Source organism: Lontra canadensis, unplaced genomic scaffold, assembly GCF_010015895.1.
Source record: "Lontra canadensis isolate GAN:19392208 unplaced genomic scaffold, GSC_riverotter_1.0 scaffold35, whole genome shotgun sequence".
In the NCBI taxonomy this organism is placed as follows: Eukaryota; Metazoa; Chordata; class Mammalia; order Carnivora; family Mustelidae; genus Lontra; species Lontra canadensis.
This window is the reverse complement of record NW_022631029.1, coordinates 11,325,698-11,346,059: the sequence shown is the minus strand read 5'-3', so window position 1 is coordinate 11,346,059 and position 20,362 is coordinate 11,325,698. Positions and strand designations below refer to the sequence as shown.

Genomic DNA, 20,362 nt, shown 5'->3' with positions numbered 1-20,362 from the left:
ATTAATATCAGACAACAAAATTCAGCCTCTCGGGCAAACATTAATCATTAGCCAATTGTTGAAAATTAACTACTGATCCATAAGGACATACCACAAAGCCCTTGGACATCCATTCATATATTTATTCCGTCATTCCACACACATTTCCCGGTGCCTCCTGTGCACCAGGCACAGGGTTAGTTTCCAACACTACAAGACTAATCAGACGCCAGCCTCTGTCTCTAGGAAGTCATACCCCAGTTTCACCCGAAGTCACTTAGCTAATGAGCCAAAGCAGCAGCCGGTGGACCCCAGAGCGCATGTGCAGAACCGCCACCCACCAAACCACGCCCCGGAGCTGTTATAAAAAGAGGCGGAAAGCAGCAAATGTCCATAAAGAGGAGAGTTAACGGAGCTCATTGGAGGGCAGAGGGAGAGCCAGTACTTAAACTCAGGCAGGTGGGGTGGGAGGCAGGAGTGGGTGAGGCTCGGAGGAAGCCGAGCTGAGGGGGTAGCAGAGAAGCTGTCCTAGAACAGACAATCTTGTCATGCAGAAAAAAAGAGCGCACGGTTCAAACAGAAAGACAACGGCGCAAACACACAGTGTGCAGAAAGTACAGACCTAAAACCCACCTTACAGGCTAAGCCCAACCAACCAAGTTATGAAACCGTGTTTCCGGAAATCCCCCAGGTGCAAAAACTGTAAGGATCGCACAGATCCGATGATCTCACTTGCTAAGCCCAGGAAAACACTGTGCACTGGGACCTCAGCCATGGAAGAGAGATCACCATCGGAGAGCACCGTCCCACAACATTCCCAGCCGGTGTAAGGCATCTTACAATGGTCCCACTGCCAGAAGTCCACAGCCAGCACGGCTGGTCAGAGGCGTTCCCACCACTCTGCTACTCTGAGCACAAAATGTGCTAGACGGCTCAGCCTTGACACCTTGGCTCTCAGGGTTCCTTCAGCCAGAGGCGCTCGAGAAGCAGAGTCACGAGACCCTAAGCTTTTCAGGAACAAGCGCTCACCACGTCCCACCCACTCCCAGCTAAGGACCTCCAAGGAGTCCCCAGAAGGACCTGCCACCCAAGGAAATCCCGAATACAGCTCAGAGGAAAGAATGAGTGAGGTGTTTCTCAGGGTAGCCACAGCAACTAACTACACGTGTTTACTGAAGAGCTACTTCGTACCCCTGGGGCCAGGCACTGTCGCGGATCCCAAAATGACTCGCTAAGAACTGTATTCTGAAGATGCTTGGTAAGACAGAGATAAGACATGCACCAAAACATCGGGTATTTTGTACGTGAGTTGCCATGAGAGAGGCTCAGAGAAGAGTGTTACCTCCGATCACAGTGGGAAAAGCTCTCATGGAAGAGACGTCGTTTGAGAGGATTCCTGAACTCCTCCAGAGGCCGAAGCAGAAGAGGCACTGCAGGTGGAGAAGAGGCCAGAAGGTGGGCGAGCACACAGAAGGAGTGTTTAGGGACTCCGGGTGGGCCAATGGGAGGGGGGGCTGCTGCTGCAAAGGAGGCACTCAGAAAGCTCAGACAGCCCAGGAGGGCCTGGTCACGGCAACAGGGGCGTGGCTGGGGAGGAGGGGGAAGATGCGAAGAAGGGGTCCGTAAAGGCAAAACATCAAGGGACTCAAGAAAAAAGAAACAAAAAACAAAAACAGGCAGCAACAACAAGATGAGCAAGGGGATGGGAAAGGGGTCAAAGACTTGGTAAAAACTCCTGTGAATTAAAGGAGCATTTACTAAGCCCCTGGTCAGAGCCACTATGCCTGATGAAGGAGCAGAAAGGCCTGGGCCCCAGGCCTTGCGCTCTGTGGCTGGTGTCATTAGCAGACATCAGGGGAGGCCTGAATTGGCAGATGAGCACCCAGAAGTGGGACAGTCCTAATCTGAGGCAACTGAGCACTCCAGAGGGCGGGGCTCAGCCTGGGGCCACGGAGTGCGAGGAGCAGGTGGCCCAGACAATTCCAACCACACTGTCCCCCTGGAGAAACTGAAGTCTGGGAAGCAAAACAGGGAGTTCTTTGACACAGTGAGGCACCGTATTATAAGCAGCCCCGCTCTGACACTCCGGAAGGCAGAGCTCACCCTGCTCCCCACCCCGGGCTAAGAAGAAATTAAATAAGTGATACACACTTTCAGTAAGTGAAACTGGGGAGCTAGCGCGACAGACGGAGCCAAAAAGCATCTCACTGTGGGAACTCAGTCGTACCGTTTCCATGGCTTCAACCTCCGCGAGTCCCTGCAAGTCCACAAATGAAACTGCATAGAAACTTGAGACTGTTTATATTTAAAAAAAAAAAAAAAGAAGAAGAAGAAGACAACGACGAGGACGACCTAACCCTGGGAAAACTTGCTGCCCCCAAGGCAGTCTGCAGATTCCCAAAGCTGGCTCAGTTATAAGCAACCCAGACCAAACACACACTGGTCACCTTTCTCACCCGACAGAAGTAATCGTGTCCCTACAGATGACCTTAAGAGGCAGACACAGCTCGGCACAAAGTTGGCTCTAAGGGTTTAACATACACATTTCCCAGAGAGCTAAGGTGCAAAGGAAACCCACCAGCTCCCTGACGCGTGCTGCTTTGCAACCCGTATCGCTCTCTGCCCTTTGATTTGCCATTCATGTTAACTGGAAGGTATTTACTACAGATGAAAAATAAGCTTTGTTCAGCCGCCTCTCAACGGATCCCAAAAATAGAGCCATCACTTTGGTACAAATTGGGTCAAATGTATGAAAAACAAAAAAAAACAAAAAAAACCCGGCTCCCTGGTGGGAGCACTGACATGGCCTGGGACCTTACAGAGAGTCAGGGGAGAAATCTGCAAAGATCTTGCCTTCCCACAGTGGGAAAGGAAATATTTAAAGAGTCTAGCAGAGAATAAACTCCTCTAGTCACGTGACCATCCAAGTGAAACAAGACAGAAACTCAAATGCTAGAGTTTCAGAATAGTAAGAGGTCAAAGGAGTATATATGTTGGTTTTTAGAAAGGCCTGCCAAGCTAATACAGGGCCTCCCTCCCTCCCACCCCTTAAAATACCACTGTGTAAGAACTGTTAAGAAAGCGTCCGCAGGGGAGGGATTGCAAGGGAGAAGAAGAGAGATTTATCCATTTCCTATATTTTATTCCCTTACTCATTCACTGAGAAATCCAAATGGTCTGATGGCAGATATCAGTGCCCTGAATTTCCCTGGGAAAAATCAGAATATTAATTGGCTTACGCAGGCAGCTCCATTAATTATTCCATTGATCTGAATTAATCGGCCTTTCTGAAAGGTATTTATTTTCTAAGTTTGTTTAATCATGTTCTCTTGAGCTACAAAAAGCAACAAACTGGGTCACCATCCACGTTGTTAAATTTGGTAACAAGGCTGACACCATCTGTGGCCTCGCCTCTGATGAACCACCCCCTTCGATGGGGGCTCTCCGCCACTTCTGCTCTTCCTTTAGAAGGATCGTCTGATGTCGCACGTCTACGAGCAAAGCACACAAATCACCCCCAGCAAAGCAGAAACCCACACTCACGGCAAATGTGTGTATGTGTATCCAACTCCTGCTGACTTATATTTTCAGTAGCAATTCCCAAAACTTTCTTTACATTCTCCAGAATTCAGATTACAAAAGCCCAAATATGAACAGGCCTCATGTTACACGTAACATAGGCCACAATGTTTTAAGTGTAACATGAAATCCTGTGTACAGACGATTAAGGCTAAAATCACAAGAGCAGGGATGGCTGGATGGCTCAGTCGGTAAAGCCAAAGTCTGCCTTTGGCTTGGGTCATGGTCCTGGGGTCCTTGGATGGAGTCCGGAATTGGGCTCCTTGCTCAGTAGGGGGCCTGCTTCTCCCTCTCCCTCTGCCTGCCACTCTCCCTGCTTATTCTCTCTCCCTCTCTCTCTCTCTCTGACAACTAAGTTAAATCTTTAAAAAACCAAATCAAATCAATAAAATCACAAGAGCATAATTTCAGTATCTTCAGAACCCAGCAGTCCCCCCACACACCCCGGTTCTGCCTTTACACCACTCACTCAGTTACAAACAGCCACCTTACTCAAATACAGCTGCAACATGGAAAACCAGAAATGAATCTAGCTAAAAGAGAGCTCCCTGTTACCCAGCACCAGCCCCCTCCTCCACCTGCCTTTCTGCACAGCGGCCCCCACCCCCCCAAGGAGGATGCGGCAGCTCCAGAAAAATCCCGACATGACTTCTGAATCATCAAGGAAAGATTACAGAATGTCAGAAGCAAATACAATCCCAGTGATCACCTCATCCAGAACCCCTAACAAGTTGCTAAACAGCAATGAGGAAAGGATTTGGGAAATGCCCCCCAAAACACAGCTAGTTGTCCCAGCCCAGTGGGACAAGCTCCTAGTCCCAACTCGGGTGCTCCTTCAGGATTTTCTTTCTTTCTTTCTTTTTTTTATTTCTTTCTTTCTTTCTTATTTTTTTTTTCTTTCTTTCTTTCTTTCTTTTTTTTTTTTTAAACTATATCAACCTTTCCCAAAGGAAGTTTCATGAAGCAATGGTTCCGTGATGTGGTCTGCCAAAAAACTGTTTGAAGAATCCATGACCAATTACTTTTAGAGACTAGCTGAGTTAAACAAAATGAAACCGGTTTTTTAACTACAGACCTTCCCGGAGCTCTTACTGAGCTTACGTGCACTATAAATCTTTAAGAGGGCAATAAAGTATGTGGAAGTATCCCAATTTATTTAACCCTAGAATCATTTTATCCTGGGATAAAATGTATCTTCATAGGATCCTCCTAATGGAACACTACACTGTATTCTCCAAATTATGTTCCAACGTAGATCTACTCATTCTATAGTATTCTGATGCTCTGAAAATGAATAGTTCATGTACAAAATCTATGATAATTCTCTACTTACCAGAAAAATTGACCAAACAAAATACCCATCACTCTCAAATAAACACAGGATTTAAAACAAAAACAAAAACAAAAGGAGCTAATATTATCCGGAAAAGAATGGTAGACAGCAGAAGCCTATGCGGAGAGAAAAGTTATTTTAAAATCTGCTACAAACCTCTTCCATAAAAAAGTGCCACATCTATTTATGCAAGATTCATGACTTTAAACACTTTCATTCAGTATAAATTTGAGAATACAGGTCAAAAGGAAAAAAAAAAAAAAACCCACAAACAAACCCCCTGTTGCAAAGCTCCAGGAAACATCACATGCATAGCTATAAACTTCCACCACCCAGAAAGCCAGCTAGCTGCCAGTTTAAGTAGAGAGGCCAATAAAAACCGCATATCAGGACAATCAGGAACTCTAAGGACACTTACCAAGTTATGATTTGTTGAATTAGAATCATCTTCAGGGAATGGGATGTAAATAGCTAAGGCCACACAATTGGCAAAAATAGCCAATAATATAAATACGTCAAATGGTCTGGAAAATGTCGTTAAGGCATATATGTCTTATGCAAACACAAACCATCTCTCCCATCACACTCCCGATCACACCACTCTTGAATCACTTTTGAAATGAAAATTACACACTCAAGTCCTTTCTCGACCCACTGTTGTGCCCACTCTGACTCCAGCAAATGTCATCGTCCATGGTCATCTGGCAGATGTTCCTATCGAATGACTTTTTCATGTCCTTTCTTTCTCTTGCAAGGACCATGTTACGCTCATTCTTTGCTGTGCGTTTTATATTGAAACCTACACATACATCCAGTGAGGGCACCCTAAGAAACATGTTTCTGCTTTTTCAAGTTTTAAAGGCAACAAAGGCCTGAGAACACGACATTCCTGGTGCCGTAGACACAAAGAGAAGTCCCCATGAGACAAATCTCTTCCACAAATCCTTGCCTCCATGTGTTAAAGCCATTTTCTCGGGGGCTATTCTTGGCTGGGTCAGTCTCCTGTCTGGACTGGGGCAGGCCAAGGCACCAGAACTTTCTGCACTCTACCTGTGACCGTCTCGTGGCATGTTCCAATACCTCAGACACTGTGACAAGCAGCCAGGCTCCAGCTCCCCCTCTGCTTCCTTTACTAATCAATGCCTATCACTGTTTCGGATTACAGCTGGACTGGAGCTTGGTTTCTAATGAGCTGTTACTGCATTCAATTTATAAACAAATTAAATAAAAAGCCATAAGAAATCAGCACCAGACATTCTGAAAGTACAATTGAACAATTCTAAATCTCGGGGGTCTGTCTGGAAGAAATCACTTTGAAATCAGCTTGCAACAGATACTTGCTTCAACATTCTGGTGTTATTAAGAGACATTGTCAAAACTGGCAATGCAAAATTTGACTTCTGCCAAAATGACTGTTTTTCTTCTTTTGGCTTTCAGGCTTTCCGAATGCCAGGTTTCTCAGCACCAACATAATCTGCAACTTTGGGGGAGGAGGTGGGGCAATGGCTTGATTTTATAAGTGTTTCTGCCATAACCTCACTCACAAAAGGCAAAGCCACTGGTACTAAACATCTCCAAGTATTCAAGCTTTGAGGATGTGAACAGAGCCTTCTCCATTCATCCTGATATCCTTCTGGGAAATCCAAAAATGCTGAAGGAAACAAAGGCTCACTACCTCCCTGCGGATACCCTGAGTCTTATGAAAAATCACCCCTTTAAAGTGTTTCGACACTCATTGAAATAAGGACAACGAATGACTTTCTTTTCTTACTAATTTTGATGGGTTTATTTTTAAAGCCAATTAGCTTTCATTCATATTTATTCTTTTACCTCTTCTAGTATTACAAAATCTCTTATCCAAGGATCCAACCTCAAGACAGTCCCCCTTCAGTAGACTTCAGGATCCTCTTTTCGTTTTTCTTTCTTTTTCTTTTTTTTTTTTTTTTTGCCATTCCTACTGCAATTTTAAAAGCCAACTGCCCCACTGCTACCCTACAGAGAACACACACCCTGTGGTCTCTCCCATCCCCCCCATACCACCATTCTTCCCTTTTAGTTCCCAATACCTAAATGATAGACCAGCAAATCCAAGAAATACCAATGCTATTCGGGAAAGCCAAACACTTTTTTTTTTTTTCCTTATGGGGGTCTGATTTCAGCTGCCAAGTGTTGATGGTTAATTATCTCACAGCCCCAAGATTTTTACATGCCACGCACAACAGAGCAATAGAGAAATAGATGGGTCTGCTCCCAAAAAGTCCTTCTGATAAGGTAAACCCTCCTCATTCCCCCAAGATGCAGGACACTCTTGCCTTGTCTGGGTATACAGACCAGTAAGGTTCTCACTCTCCCCGTGCAGACTGGGCCTGGCACAGCTGGCTTTCAGAGGATTTCTCTGACCTGCTCCCTGAACTAGAAGGGAACTGTCACTGGGAAAGACAAACAGATCATATGTTGTTTAAAGATCTGTTCTACAGACTGTCCCATTTGTAGGCAGGCTTCTCCCTGCACTGGCAGCCACATCCGCTAGTTCCTATACACAGGTGTCCGGCCATGAGGGAAAGGGAGTCCGCTGCATGATCCAGGAATTCATTCCATGCACATAAATTGTGATACACGCATTACTGTGCACGAAGAGAAACAGTGTCAGGCCTCCTGCCTTACTCCATGTGCAGTGAAGGACCCCAGAGAGGGCTCTGCCCACCCAAAGTCATGTCAAGCCGACCTCAGGAGGAGGAGATCTCTCTGGCTGAGTGCAACCATGCTTCTGCCGGCAACGATGCCATCGAGGGCGAGGCACGCCCCCATGCGCCTAGCTGCCTCTGGGCTGACGCTAGCGTTCATTCTCAGACTAGAAGAGAACTTACACAGAAAACATGTCCACGCACCCCCAGCTATGCAAGAGACACCATAACTCCCTCTAGAGAGCGGACATCTGTTCTAAAAAGGAAAAGCACACGAAAACCCCTCAAATCCTACCCTCGCCTTTGGCTGCCCTCTCCAAAACCTTTCTCCACAAAGTTACCTCATTTTAACTTGTGTCCATGAGCACAGAAAACCATCAGCTACAACAGAAGGCCTGCAAAGAGCAGCCCAGCTTAGAACCAGGTGCCCAGGTTCTAAGGGGGTTACAGCTCCACCTTCCAGCCGGTGGCCAAGATCCTCCCTTTTGAGCTCCTTCACCCTGGGGGTGCTGGGGAAAGCCTGACCTCCCGCACGCCTTCTTATGCTTAGGAGCTACTCGAAGGCTCCTATCAGTCCCAAATACACTTCTGGGAAAAGGAAATGCTTTGTTTTACCCAGACCAGTGAATCATCTGACTAATTAGAAAGCCATTTAATGCTCAGAAAGGAGGCCTCAGTCAACGTTTCTGGAGGGTGGCAGTAACTGGAGACTGGCTTCCAGATTTGGGGAAGGGGTGAGCAGGCCAAGCACCCCAGTTTTCCAAGATCTGGGATGTTAACAACAATCCTGGGGCATTTGGAGTTCAGTTTTAAAAATACATAGGAGACACTCAGAAATGTAACTCCAGTCCAAGGACACAGACAGAATGTTTTATAAAGGCAGCAACTGCAAATTCCCCCACTGACAGACTGCTCTCTAGCTCACAAGGGCTCAGGAAGGAGAGGCACACACAAGCCTCTCCCTCCACATGCTCCCTCACGCTCACGTTTCAAATGCTTTTTTGGAACATGTCAAAAGGAAATTCCAGGAAGTCATAGCATTGATGAGCAAATTGCTCCCTCCCTATGAAGCAAGTGTTCACATTTGTAGCTACCTGAACGATCCGATCAGCAAATGTCAGAGCTGGAAGCAACCTCAGCTGTAGTGGGGAGTTGCAGAAAAAAAAAATTCTAAGCATCAGAATGGGAAGATGCCACTAAAGGTCAAAAAAATAGATACACAAAAATGTATCTATTTCTAGCAAAGTCTCGTACAGTCTTTTGGTTTTAAATCAGCATACCTCATTTGCAAGAGGTTCGAAGCCTATCACAGTCCCAAAAGCAATGGTGGGTTTAAACGAACCACCTAGTATCAAATGACCAAAGGTCAGTTTCCTATTTGACTGCCACTTTGAAGTTTTTGTTGCCCCCTCCCTCCATCACAACACACACACACACACACACACACACACACACACACACACACGGCTAAATGTACCCAGAGAGCCAGCCCTCTGCACCCCGAAGATAGGAAGGTATATACAATGAGACCCTGTACACAGAGCTTTCCCGTTGTTCATATCCCAGACGGCTACGACTTTGTAAGTGCCATTTCAGAAAGCAGATCCTTTTAAAGAACAGATGTTCAAGAGAAAATGAGAGAGACTTCCCCGGAAAAAAAGGATACTTCCATTCCACTATACTAATGCAGGCTCTTCGGATGGGGTTATTGAGTGACAAACAGAAGAGGGCGCGGGCAGGTCGGCTGTTGGACGAGTTACCCTGTTTTTTGCTCTTGGCGTATTGCTGACGTTTTCTTTGGGAGAGAGATCCCACAGGTGGGGGTGCGGAGGTGCTCATCGTCTGGGCAGCCTTGGCCTGTCTGGCAGCATCGATCGCAGCTTGCCAAGATAGGACGGTTTGCTTGGAGCTATTCGGCTGAGAAGTTGGTCCTTCACCAGAAAGAGGGAGTCTGGTGCCTCTTGCATAGTTTGCCTCTGGGAAGAAGGAGAAAAGGAAAAATGAACAAACAAACAAACAAACAATGAGAATCCAGTCTCAGGAAAAAAGCAAAGGCTGTCTCCCATCAATAACGGGTTGGTGGGGGGAGGGTATGGTTCCCATGTTTCCCTTTGGAACCTCATGTCCTATTTTTCAGAAGCAGGAATGTGGTCAACCAGAGCAGGAAAAGAAGTGCTCACGCTAGGTCCTGGGCGCCACAGGACCACTGGTGCAATGGGGTGAGCTCCTTTCTATATTCATGGTTTCCCAAGGACTCTGCTGGTGCCCTTCTTCAAACTGAGGCCATCCACACTTTTCCCACCTTTTCTGACATTTAAAAACCCGTGAATCTCTGAGTTAACAGATATGCACAATAGCTTTTCTCCAAAATAACTACCACCGGTGGGGGGAAAAAAAAGCAGTGCCAATAACTCAATAGTCTTAATCATTTTCAGGATGTCACTCCAACATCTCTGTACAGCTACAAATGCATGTTTTTCAGCATAGGGGAAAAAAAAAAAAAAAAAACTCCTCCACTGGCACCAGGGCAATACCAAAAGCCCCATAACAAATATCTACATTATGCACTGACACTTCCTACAAATGAAAATTCATGATGCTTGGGACTCATTTCCTCCACAGGCTTCCGAAACAGAAAACATCTTTAGGGCTTTTTTGCATTTTAAATTGCAGCCGCAGCAGCCAAGCCAGCATCCAGAGATACAGTCAAGGCAGACAGCCTGCACCCTTACCCCTAGGAAAGACAGGATGGATTATGCCAGGGGCCCTCAAGGCCCAAGCAGGAGTCACCGAAGTGCAGGCTGGCATAAGTGCAGGCTGGCATCTAGGTACAGGGCAGAACCCCAAAGGGGCTCCAAGTGCAAAGCCCCCTCAGACTTTGGGTCAGGCCTCCACCTAAGGCAGGTCTCCCAGGCACTTGCCTACCTTGAGTCACAACCTCCTTACTGAGACAGAAGTCAAAGTGAGAGTGGTGGCAAAGGTAGAGGGATGGGCCTCTGCAAAACCATTTCTTGCTAAGTAAAGAATGAGAGAGTTGAAGCAAGCACAGGTCTGCCTGCCCAGCAACCCGAGAAGGGGGCCACCGGCCTGGGGCAGCAGCAGTCCCCAGCTGGAAACCGAGCTGGGGAGGAATCCTGAGGCGCCTTCCCTTGGGAAGCGCTCTCCAGGGAAGGCTGTGAGCCCACCGAGGTTGGGGGGAGTGGGGGAGCGCGCCCCCCCCACCCCCGGCCTCCAAGGAGGAGGTAGGAGGGCTGACCAGAAGCTGTTCCAGGCGCCGTCTTGACCCAGCCGGGCCGGCGTGGTGGCTGCACGTGGTGCCCAGGCCGGGCTGGGGAGGGGAGCCCCACAGCGGCCGCGACTCCCCGGGCATTGCTAGGTTACCGACGTGGGCACCGCGGCGCTGGGAGCGGGAATACTCTCCTCCCGACCCCCTGGCCGCGATTCAGAGACCCGGCCTCCCTCTCCAGGGGCGGGGTGTGCTTCACCCACCGACGCGAAGAGGGAAACCGGGCAATCCTAGAATTTTCCGGATGCCACTGGAGACCAGGGGGCGGGGAAGGAGGGGAAGGCGAGAAGAGGCTGAAAAGGGGGCTCAGGCTGAGGACTAACAGCCATCCCCCCCTTCCATCGCTCGCAAGCGTTGGAGGAAAGTTGAGCCCGAGGACACTGAACCCGAATCACCTCGGCTCGCCGCCCCTCCGGCGGCACAGTACTCCAAGGACTCCACGGCCGCCCCCACCCCACAAATGCAGAATTAACTCTGACATTCAAGGCCTGAAGGGGAGAACGGAGTGGCTGTCACGCATCTCCCCTTTCTATGTAGATGGCACCGAGCTAGAAGCATCCTTTCCAACCCCCTCAACCCACCCAGCGCCTCAGAGACGGGAGGGGGTGGGAAGGGAGAGGGGGTGGGAAGAGGAGGACCATGACAAGGATGAGATTTGGCAGCGGGTGCCCAGGCTCTGGCTGCTCACCGTTCGCGTGGTCCGCTTGCTGCTGCCGTTGATGGTGCATGTTTTTCATCATCATCATCATCATCATCCACGAACATTTATTGAGTGCCTACTGTGTGCAGGGCACGGTGCTGGGCGTTGGGGCGGGGGAGGAACGGGTAAGGGGGTGACCAATAGATAGGAGCCGCGGTCCCTGCCCTTATTGTCGCTTCAGCAGGGGGTGGGGAGGGACGGGGACAGATAGCAGAAAATAAGAATAATTTGTAAAAACCGCTCGCCACCCACGCTCCTTCTTTTTCAAAAATGGAGCAAAATAAACTTTTTTAAAAAAAAAGATAAGATGTATATATTATCTTAATAATATATACATGTAATTTTTTGCTGCAAAGGAGAATTGGCTTGGTCCCCTCCTCTAGCGGAGGGACGCCGCGGAGATGCCGGCCCGGCCGCCGGGGCCGCTCGGAGCGCCCCCCATGCCCGCCCGCCCGCCGCGGTGCCCGGTGCCCGCCGCCGCCGCCGCCGCCGCCCGCGCCGCCGCTGGCTCGGGACCGCGGGCGCCCCGAGCTCACATCCGGGGACGGAGGCGCTCGCTCGCTCGCTCGCTCCGCGCCCGCCGCGCCGCGCCGCACGCCGGCTTCGCCCTGGCGACGCTGCGCGCCCGCCGCCGCCGTCCCCTCCCTCCCCCCCGCCCGCCGAGCCTCCCACGGGCCGCGCCGCGCCCCAGGGGCCAGGCTCGGCCCGCGGCTGTACCCGCTCGGCCCGCGCGCCCGGGGTGGCCGCCGCGTGGGGCTCGGGGTACCGCCACCCCGCCTGGCTCGGAGGACCCGCGGGCGCCAAAGGGTTAAGCGCGCTCCGGCCGCCGGCTGCCGCTTAACCCCCTGAGCGCCGCAGCGTGCTCCGGGATGCCGCCCGACTGAGGTGGGCGGGGCCTGCGGAGCCCGCGGACGCCGGGTGCGGATTAACCGCTCCTCCCCTTCATTTCGGCGGGGCGGGGTTGGGGATGGGGATGGGAATGGGGATGGGAAGGGGGAGAGCGGGAGAGTGAGCTGCTTAGGCTCCGGTGCCGGCCTCCGCCCTCCGCCCTCCGCGTCCATCTCCTCCGCACACCTGGAGGAAGCCCCGCCCCCTGGGAGCCCAGGTGCCCGCGGGCGGTCGTCTCGGGGTGGAGGGGCTTTGCCAGGCTCCCTCCATACTCCCCCTCCTGCTTCCTTTGGCTTTTCCTGGTTGAGGGAGGATGGGGGAGCCCTGCTCTCTCGAGAGCATTCACTGTCCCAGGTAAGGGCACCTGGAGATCTAACCGGGTTTCCAGAGTGTCCCCCCCACCAACCCGGGTTGGGTCTGACGCCACTGTGGGCCCAAAGATTCGGGGAGTGACAGGGGGTACTTTCTGTCTGCTTCTCTCCCTCCCCTCTCCCCCAACGTGTGTTTGCGGGCAGGTACAAGGAAGTAAAGGCCAAGGTCTTTGAAACAGCGAGTGTTGGTTAAAGGAATAGGTAGTGCGCTAAAACTGCGGCCTCTCGTGTGGTAGCGGAGGCGAGTACCTTCACTGTCGCGTATTTGGGGTGGGGGTTTCTGCCAAGGGCAGCTCCTGTCTAGAGGGGAAAGTACTGTATCTAGTGGATGACTGATTATTTCTCATTTAGCGTTGTGCTGGCTGTTGGAGAAGGGCTTCTGCTTTACTTCACAAGATTCGATTTATTTGCTTTTGTTCCGATCTGCGTGTTCCTACAGCGTTTTAGGACGTCTGAGAACAGCGTCTTTAAAGCAAAAAGCTCAGCGTGACTTAAGAAAATAAGAAGCGTTTATGGGAAGGTGCTGCTTGGCCAAAGAAAGCGCTCTGGGCATCAATTTCGGGGGGCCACCTGGGAAGAGAGAGTGAGGACCAAACATAAGGCTTTCCAGGGGCCTTCCTGAGAGGGGCACAAGGACGGAAGGATAAAAACAATCAGGATCCTTGTCCCTTTCTCCTCTTTTGTTGTTGTTTCACTTTTTCTTTCTGGAGAGGTGGCAAGGCAGGGGAAGAGCCCTGTGGCCTAGCAGTAAGCCTGCTTCTGAGCCCAAATCTGAAGGGACAGAAGATGGTTGCCTTCAAAGAACTTTCCCATCCACAGACCTTGAGTGCTGAAGCAAGTATCAAATTCATTTACCTGTCCCTTCCAGACTTCAAGGTCTAAAGCCCTGCCTCTATTCTGCAAAGTCCCACCCTGATATATGCTCACAATTCAGGTCAGCCAGCGTGTAGAAGACACTTGTTAAGAACAGGGTCTAGGCTAGGTGTTGTCCAAATCCACAGTACATCCTCTCCCTCATGGAGATGCAACCTAGGGAAGGAAGAAGAGTGTAGATCCATCTGTAGTACTATGTGGAACACAGGAGCTGTAATAGGTATGAAGAAAATGCCACAAAAGCATCAAAGAGATTCATTCGAGATGTTTTCACTGAAGACATGGCATTCTGATTCTTAAAAATTGATGGGGGGAGGAAAGGGGAGGAGCGAGCTGATGGAGCACAGGGCAATTTTAAGGCATTGAAGCTGTTCTGTATGATACTGTCATGAATATAGTACACTATGCCTTTGTCAGAACCCATAGAATGTACAACACAAAGAGTAAACCCTAATGTAAATCATGGGCTTATATAACAATGTACTTATAACAATGTATCAATATTGGCTCATCAGTTGTAACAAATGTAGCACACTCATCCAAAATGTTACTAATAGGAGAAACAGTTGGGAGAGAGAGTATATGGGAACTCTGCACTTTCTCTGCAATTTTTCTGTAAACCTAAAACTGCTCTTAAAAAATAAAGTCTATTAAAAACAGGTGACTAATTTTATTGGGCACAAGTGGAGTAAGAGGAATGAGCTTTGGGGGAAAGAGTGAAGGCGGGGGAGACCCAAGTCCAGGGTGGGATGCGTTTGAAAAGAAGCAGGAGTGCAGGTTGGAGGGGCAGGCCTCCCAGGCTGGGGGAGGAAGGAGGCTGGGACGAAACAAAGCCAGTCAAGAAGGCTTGCTGGCTCGCTAAGTAATCCAGATTTATCTTCTCTGCAGTGGGAGCCAGTGAAGTGGCAGGATTATACTGTGACTCTGGTCTCCGGGTTTTATACCTTAGATCTTAAGGTATTCGTGGAATTAGAGTTTTTAACATTGTTTCATCCTAGCTCCTGAGTCCCATCTTCACAATGTCTCCAGCCAGCTTTCTTTGGGGGGGGGGTGGAGAGATTTGATTCAGCACAGCTCTGAATGCTTTGGCCCACTGGGTAATTTAAATACTTATATTCCCAAGCTAACACGAATGACTGAATAAATAAATAATAGCTGATATTTTTTAAAGGCTTCCTATGTCCCAGGACCCAGTATAAACACTTTACATGTATGAACTCATGTAATTCTCATAACAAGTCCAGGAGACAAGGCCTATTAACACCCTCATTTTACAGATGACAAAACCAAGACACGGAGGAGTTAAAGGACCTGCCCCAAACCAGACGATTATTTAGTGGCTGGGAGGATAAGACCCAAGAAAGACTCGAATAAAAGGCAGCCACATGTGATAAGACCCAATTATGTCACAAACATGCTCTTGTGGGGCTTTAATCCCCATGCCCTCATATGTAAAACACTCCCACTTAAAGGCACTGAGCAGGCATTCCGGAAGTAGTTCCCTGCATGTATTTCATTTTTTAAAAAAACCTTGGGCACCTGGGTGGCTCAGTCGTTTAGGCATCTGCCTTCAGCTCAGGTCATGATCCTCAGGTCCTGGGATAGTGTCCCACAATGGGATCCCTGCTCGGCGGGATGCCTGCCTCTCCCTCTTCCTGCTGTTCCCCCTGCTTGTGCTCTCTCTCTCTGTGTCAAATAGATAAATAAAATCTTAAAAAACAAAAAAACAAACCAAAAAAACCTTGCTGCTACCCCAGTCCAGAGCCTTGCCACCTCACATCCCTAGATCACTAACTAGATGCCCTAAATCAATTCGGTAATAACCCATCCTGTGCTCAGAAAAACACCATGCCATTTCCCTAACCAAAAAAAAAAAAAGGCTGATTCTCCTTCCTTCCATGTCCAAGCTAAAAAACCTCTGACTAGCTTTCAACCTTATCACCTGGCACCATTCACCTTCACCACGGTCAGCAGTCTCATTAGGCCGTGAACATGCTGTGCTCATTTCTGACTCTCTGCCCTGGCTCGCGTTTATTCGCTGACCTGAAATCCTGCCTTGCTGACCTCTAACTAAACCCTGCCTACCTAACAAGTCCCCAGCAAGTCCCTGCCTCTTCCCAGAAGCCTTCTTTGATTTCTCCAGCCACAGTAAACACATATGTGCCCACCCCTGCCTCCACCACCCTGTCCCTAAAGGCCTAAAGCACCTGGTTACCCCTTCGATTACATGCCTTCTTGTGTCCTGTTTAATTACTCCTTGGCTATGAATCCTGTGTCTCCAACCATGGTGTAGGTCCTTAAGTCCCTGCCCCCACTGCCAAGTGTTCTGCTCACAGCAGGCACAAAACACTCTGATTAATCTGCACTGGATCATAACAGCCCACAGATATCACTAGAAATTGTCAGCTAATATTTACAAAAATCCCATAAGTTTATGGCAGGACATTTGGCCCTTAGATGGTAAAAACAAACAAACAAACACAAATCCTAAAGGTTATATGCAGAGCATACCTATAAACAAACTGAAGTTGGGTCTCTGATTCTCTGCATTCTCAGGCCTTCATGCTAAGATGATAGCTCTGACCCCCTAACCACCAGATGAGCAGATAAAGGGTACAGGACACATGTTCCAGGTAAAGGAATGGTACACACAAAGTTCAGCCCCAAAGTCCAGAACATGTGCAGAAATCAGCAACGTGGTTATGCTGCAACATGGTGGTAACTTCAGAGATGGTGATATTAAGTGAAGGGGATGGTGGAAATTCCCAAACATCTGGCTCACCAATCAGGGTGTCCTCCTGTGGTCTAGTGGTTCTCAAGTCCTTTCATCTCAGGACCCCTTTACACTCTTAAAAGTTATGGTACACCTTGGGGCACCTGGGAGTCCTGGAATCAAGCCCCATGCTGAGTCCCCTGTAGGGTTCCGTGCTCAGTGGGGAGTCTGTGTCAGGATTCTCTCTCTCTCCCTCTGCCTCCCTTCCCCTGCTTGCTCTCTCTCTCTCTCTCTCTCTCTCGAATAAATAAACAAATCTTAAAGATAAACTATGGTAGACCTCAAAGAGCTTTTGCTGGATAGATTTTATCAATAGGTATTTATCTGTAAAATTCGAACTAAGAACACTTAAAAATCATTTATCATTCACTTAAAAATAGTAACAAGCTCATTACATGTTAACATATTTTTAAAAGATTTTATTTATTTATCTGACAGAGAGAGAGAGAGAGATCACAAGTAGGCAGAGAGGCAAGCAGAGAGAGAGGGGGAAGCAGGCTCCCCGCGGAGCAGAGAACCCAATGCGGGGCTAGATCCCAGACCCTGGGATCTTGACCTGAGCCAAAGGCAGAGGCTTTAACCCACTGAGCCACCCAGGCGCCCCTACATGTTAACATTTTTTAAGAAAAGTTTCTATAATTCCCAAAACAAAATAGTGAGAAGAAGAGCATTCATTTACATTTCTGCAAATCTCTTTACTGCCTGGCTGAAAAGAAGACACCTGGATTCTCATACATTCAATCCACAGTGACAGGATGTTGGGCTGATGTGTATGAATAATATTGAGCCCTATACAGATATCTAGTTGGAAAAGGGAGAACCATTTTAATAGCCTTTTCAGGTAATTGTAGATATACTCCTTTGCTATGACATTAAACTTGACTTTTAAAGGTTAGTTGAAATGTGGAATCTGAAACTGTAGCAGTGAAACTTCTCATACTGTTACATTAAAATCTACCAGTTTATATTGTACTTTGAATGGATCTTGTTACTCATGCATAATTTGGTAACACACATTGGTCATTTGGAAAATATTGGTTCACCGAGGTACACAGACTTTCCAAATGTTGACACATCTCATTATACAGCATAAAAGAAAACCCTACATTCATTGTTATCGCCACCAATGTCTTCAGAAAGTCTTTAAATATTGGGAAGCTGTCAAGCTCTCAGTGGTAGATAGAAGTTTTTCAAAGTTCTAATTTTCACTTGAAAGCTCAAATTTTATAATTGGCACAAATACTGTCAAGTTTTTTTCTTTGAGGTGACTGGCTCACTTCACTCATTTTCAGGAAAATAACTGCCAAAGACTTAGGTATGAATAACCAAAATTTGTCAGTAAAAAAATGGTGTTCCATGGAAAAAGCAACCCATTCAAACTATCACAAAGAAAGACAACCCCTGTATTCAGCAGAGATGTTTTATGTATATGTCCTAGTTTGTCACCTGGAGTATTAAGAAGACATCTACACAGGGGTTGAGATATAATAAAACTAATAATTTTTACTGCTTCATCAAGGAGATTCTTAAATAGAATTGGCAACATTTTTACTGTGAGTAAATGGCAGACATTGTGCATAATGCAACGTCCCCCGTTAGACTTTAATGTCCCTGCCTTGATTCATGCTAAGATACCAGCAGTTTAAACTACAATTGAATTTGCACATACCAACACTCTAGAAAAGACAAAAAAGCCTTAATGTTACTATGCAAATAGATCTGACCTGCAGAGACCCCTTGAAAGGGTTTTAAGTCTCCACAGCTGGAGTCACTAGATAATCTACAAGATGCTCAAATATTTCCCAGGACATATTTATACTAAAAAATTGCCCTTTATTTGAAATTCAAACTTAAAGGGGTGTCCTATACTTTAATTTGCCTTAACTGGCAAACTTTCCTCTCGAGGTCTACAGACCACACCTTAAACATAGCTACTATGGGGTCATTTGGAGCAGAAAAGTAATATCAGATTTATGCTTCATGAGAAGAGCTCTACATGGAAGATATTAGAGAAACCCTCTCTGGAGAGATGAGAACAGCTCTAAACACAGTAGGCAAGATGCATCAGAGGGTGGAAAGATTTGCAGGTGCAGGACATTCTGATGTTACTTTTTTTTTTTTTTAAGATTTTATTTATTTATTTGACAAAGAGAGATCACAAGTAAGCAGAGAGGCAGGGGGAAGCAGGCATCCTGCTGAGCAGAGAGCCCAATGTAGGGCTTGATCCCAGGACCCTGAGATCATGACCTGAGCCAAAGGCAGAGGCTTAGCCCACTGAGCCACCCAGGCGCCCCCATTCTGATGTTACTTCTTAAGGGCAGTTGTTAAGAGGGGCAATGCTATTCTTAGCTTGGGGGGGAAAAAAAACAACAGCAAAAAACCAAAAACCAGAAAAACCTGCCAAAAACAGCTCCCAGCCTGGTGGGGGTCACAATCCCCTACCTAGCCACCCTCCTTCCAACACCCTCCCCCTTTCAGGTCTTCTTGATTGTAACTGACTTAGCCCCCACCCAGCACTAATTTGCCTTCTTGCTTTGGCAAAATGGAAAGTAGATGCCAGCTGGTCTTTATCCTTCATCAGCTAACTCTTCCCTTGAAGAGCACGATTTACATTTCACATCAAACTAAGTAATTCCCGTTCCTTTAACTGGTTCATTCCCGTCCCCCTTGACCCAATTCTTAAATCTTATCTAGGACTCTCTGATGCACTAAATCCTCTCCATTTCCCCGGTTGGGAAGTCCTGGCAGAGCCTAGTGGGCACAGTCAACTCCCCATTATCCACACTGACGGAGTGAAGCTATGAAGGGGCACCCCTTGAGTTTCCCATCTGTGAAATAAATTGGGCTATAAAACATGATCTCTAAAGGTTCTTAGCATTCTAATGTGGTGTATCAGCTTAGATTTTGGAGTCAGATTCATAAGGGGCTCTAATCCAGGTCTTGCAGGCCACCAGCTATGTTATTGGGGGAAGTCATTTACCCTCCTGGGATAAAACAGGAATAACATCACCCATCTAATCGATTTATTGCAAAAATTTAAAACAATATTGTAGAGCTTCTGATGCATACTATCAAGCTGAATCATGGGCCTTATATGAATTCAAGTAGAGGCAGTTACAGAGAGAGAAAGGAAGAGAAGAACAGAGGGCACCATTTAAATAATGGTATCAGGAGTCTGTCCTTCCTCCACTTGGTTTTAGTTCTTACCTCTCTGCCCTGACTTTAACTCCTTACCCCATTAATATCAATCCTTTTTAAATATTTTTTTAAAAGATTTTATTTATTTATTTGACAGGCAGAGATCACAAGTAGGCAGAGAGGCAGGCAGAGAGAGAGAGGGAACCAGGCTCCCCACTGAGCAGGGAGCCCAATGAGGGGCTTGATCCCAGGACCCTGGGATCATGACCTGAGCCGAAGGCAGAGGCTTTAACCCACTGAGCCACCCAGGCGCTCCAATACCAATCCTTTTTGTTAACAGCATCCTGTCATTCATTCAGTCCCAAAACAACAGAACACAGTGGCGTGTTTTTTGTTTTTTTTTTAATAATCTTTGTATTTTGCTTAAGTTTAATTTCTGGTACATGCTTTAGGATATGAGACTCAACTGTCCATATTCATAACCCCAAATGAGATCAAGTAGAAGGGTGGAGATAATAATAAAATTGGTATTTACATACACGCACGTAAGTGCAGCCCCATGACACATGTTGAATGTGGACATGAACACACACACACATACACACACACACACCCAACATTGGGTGTGGTCAACAGTATTTCCTGGCCACCTCCGGGTTAAAAGCATTAGCTAAACCCTGGAAATAAAACTGGTAGATTCCCACACCGTGATGGAAAAAAAATCACACAGGTCTGTATCTTAATCAACCGTGGGAGCA

At 47.5% G+C, this 20,362-nt stretch overlaps 1 protein-coding gene across 18 annotated transcripts in view; it reads right to left on the bottom strand.

Annotated features, from left to right (window-relative positions):
- The window catches only part of CACNA1D (calcium voltage-gated channel subunit alpha1 D), a 292,746-nt gene extending 280,724 nt beyond the window's left edge, over positions 1–12,022 (bottom strand). For 12 of the 18 annotated variants that reach the window (XM_032868310.1, XM_032868314.1, XM_032868326.1 and 9 more), the window contains exons 1-3: positions 11,550–12,020; positions 9,242–9,551; positions 5,310–5,415 (exon numbers count right to left, since the gene is read on the bottom strand). In XM_032868310.1, coding sequence (XP_032724201.1) covers positions 5,310–5,415; positions 9,242–9,551; positions 11,550–11,616 — 483 coding nt within the window. In that variant the 5' untranslated portion in view covers positions 11,617–12,020. Of the gene's footprint in view, positions 1–5,309; positions 5,416–9,241; positions 9,552–11,549 lie in introns of all 18 variants that reach the window. The other 6 variants (XM_032868320.1, XM_032868322.1, XM_032868315.1 and 3 more) reach the window with 2 other exon arrangements.
- Positions 12,023–20,362: the final 8,340 nt, after the last annotated feature.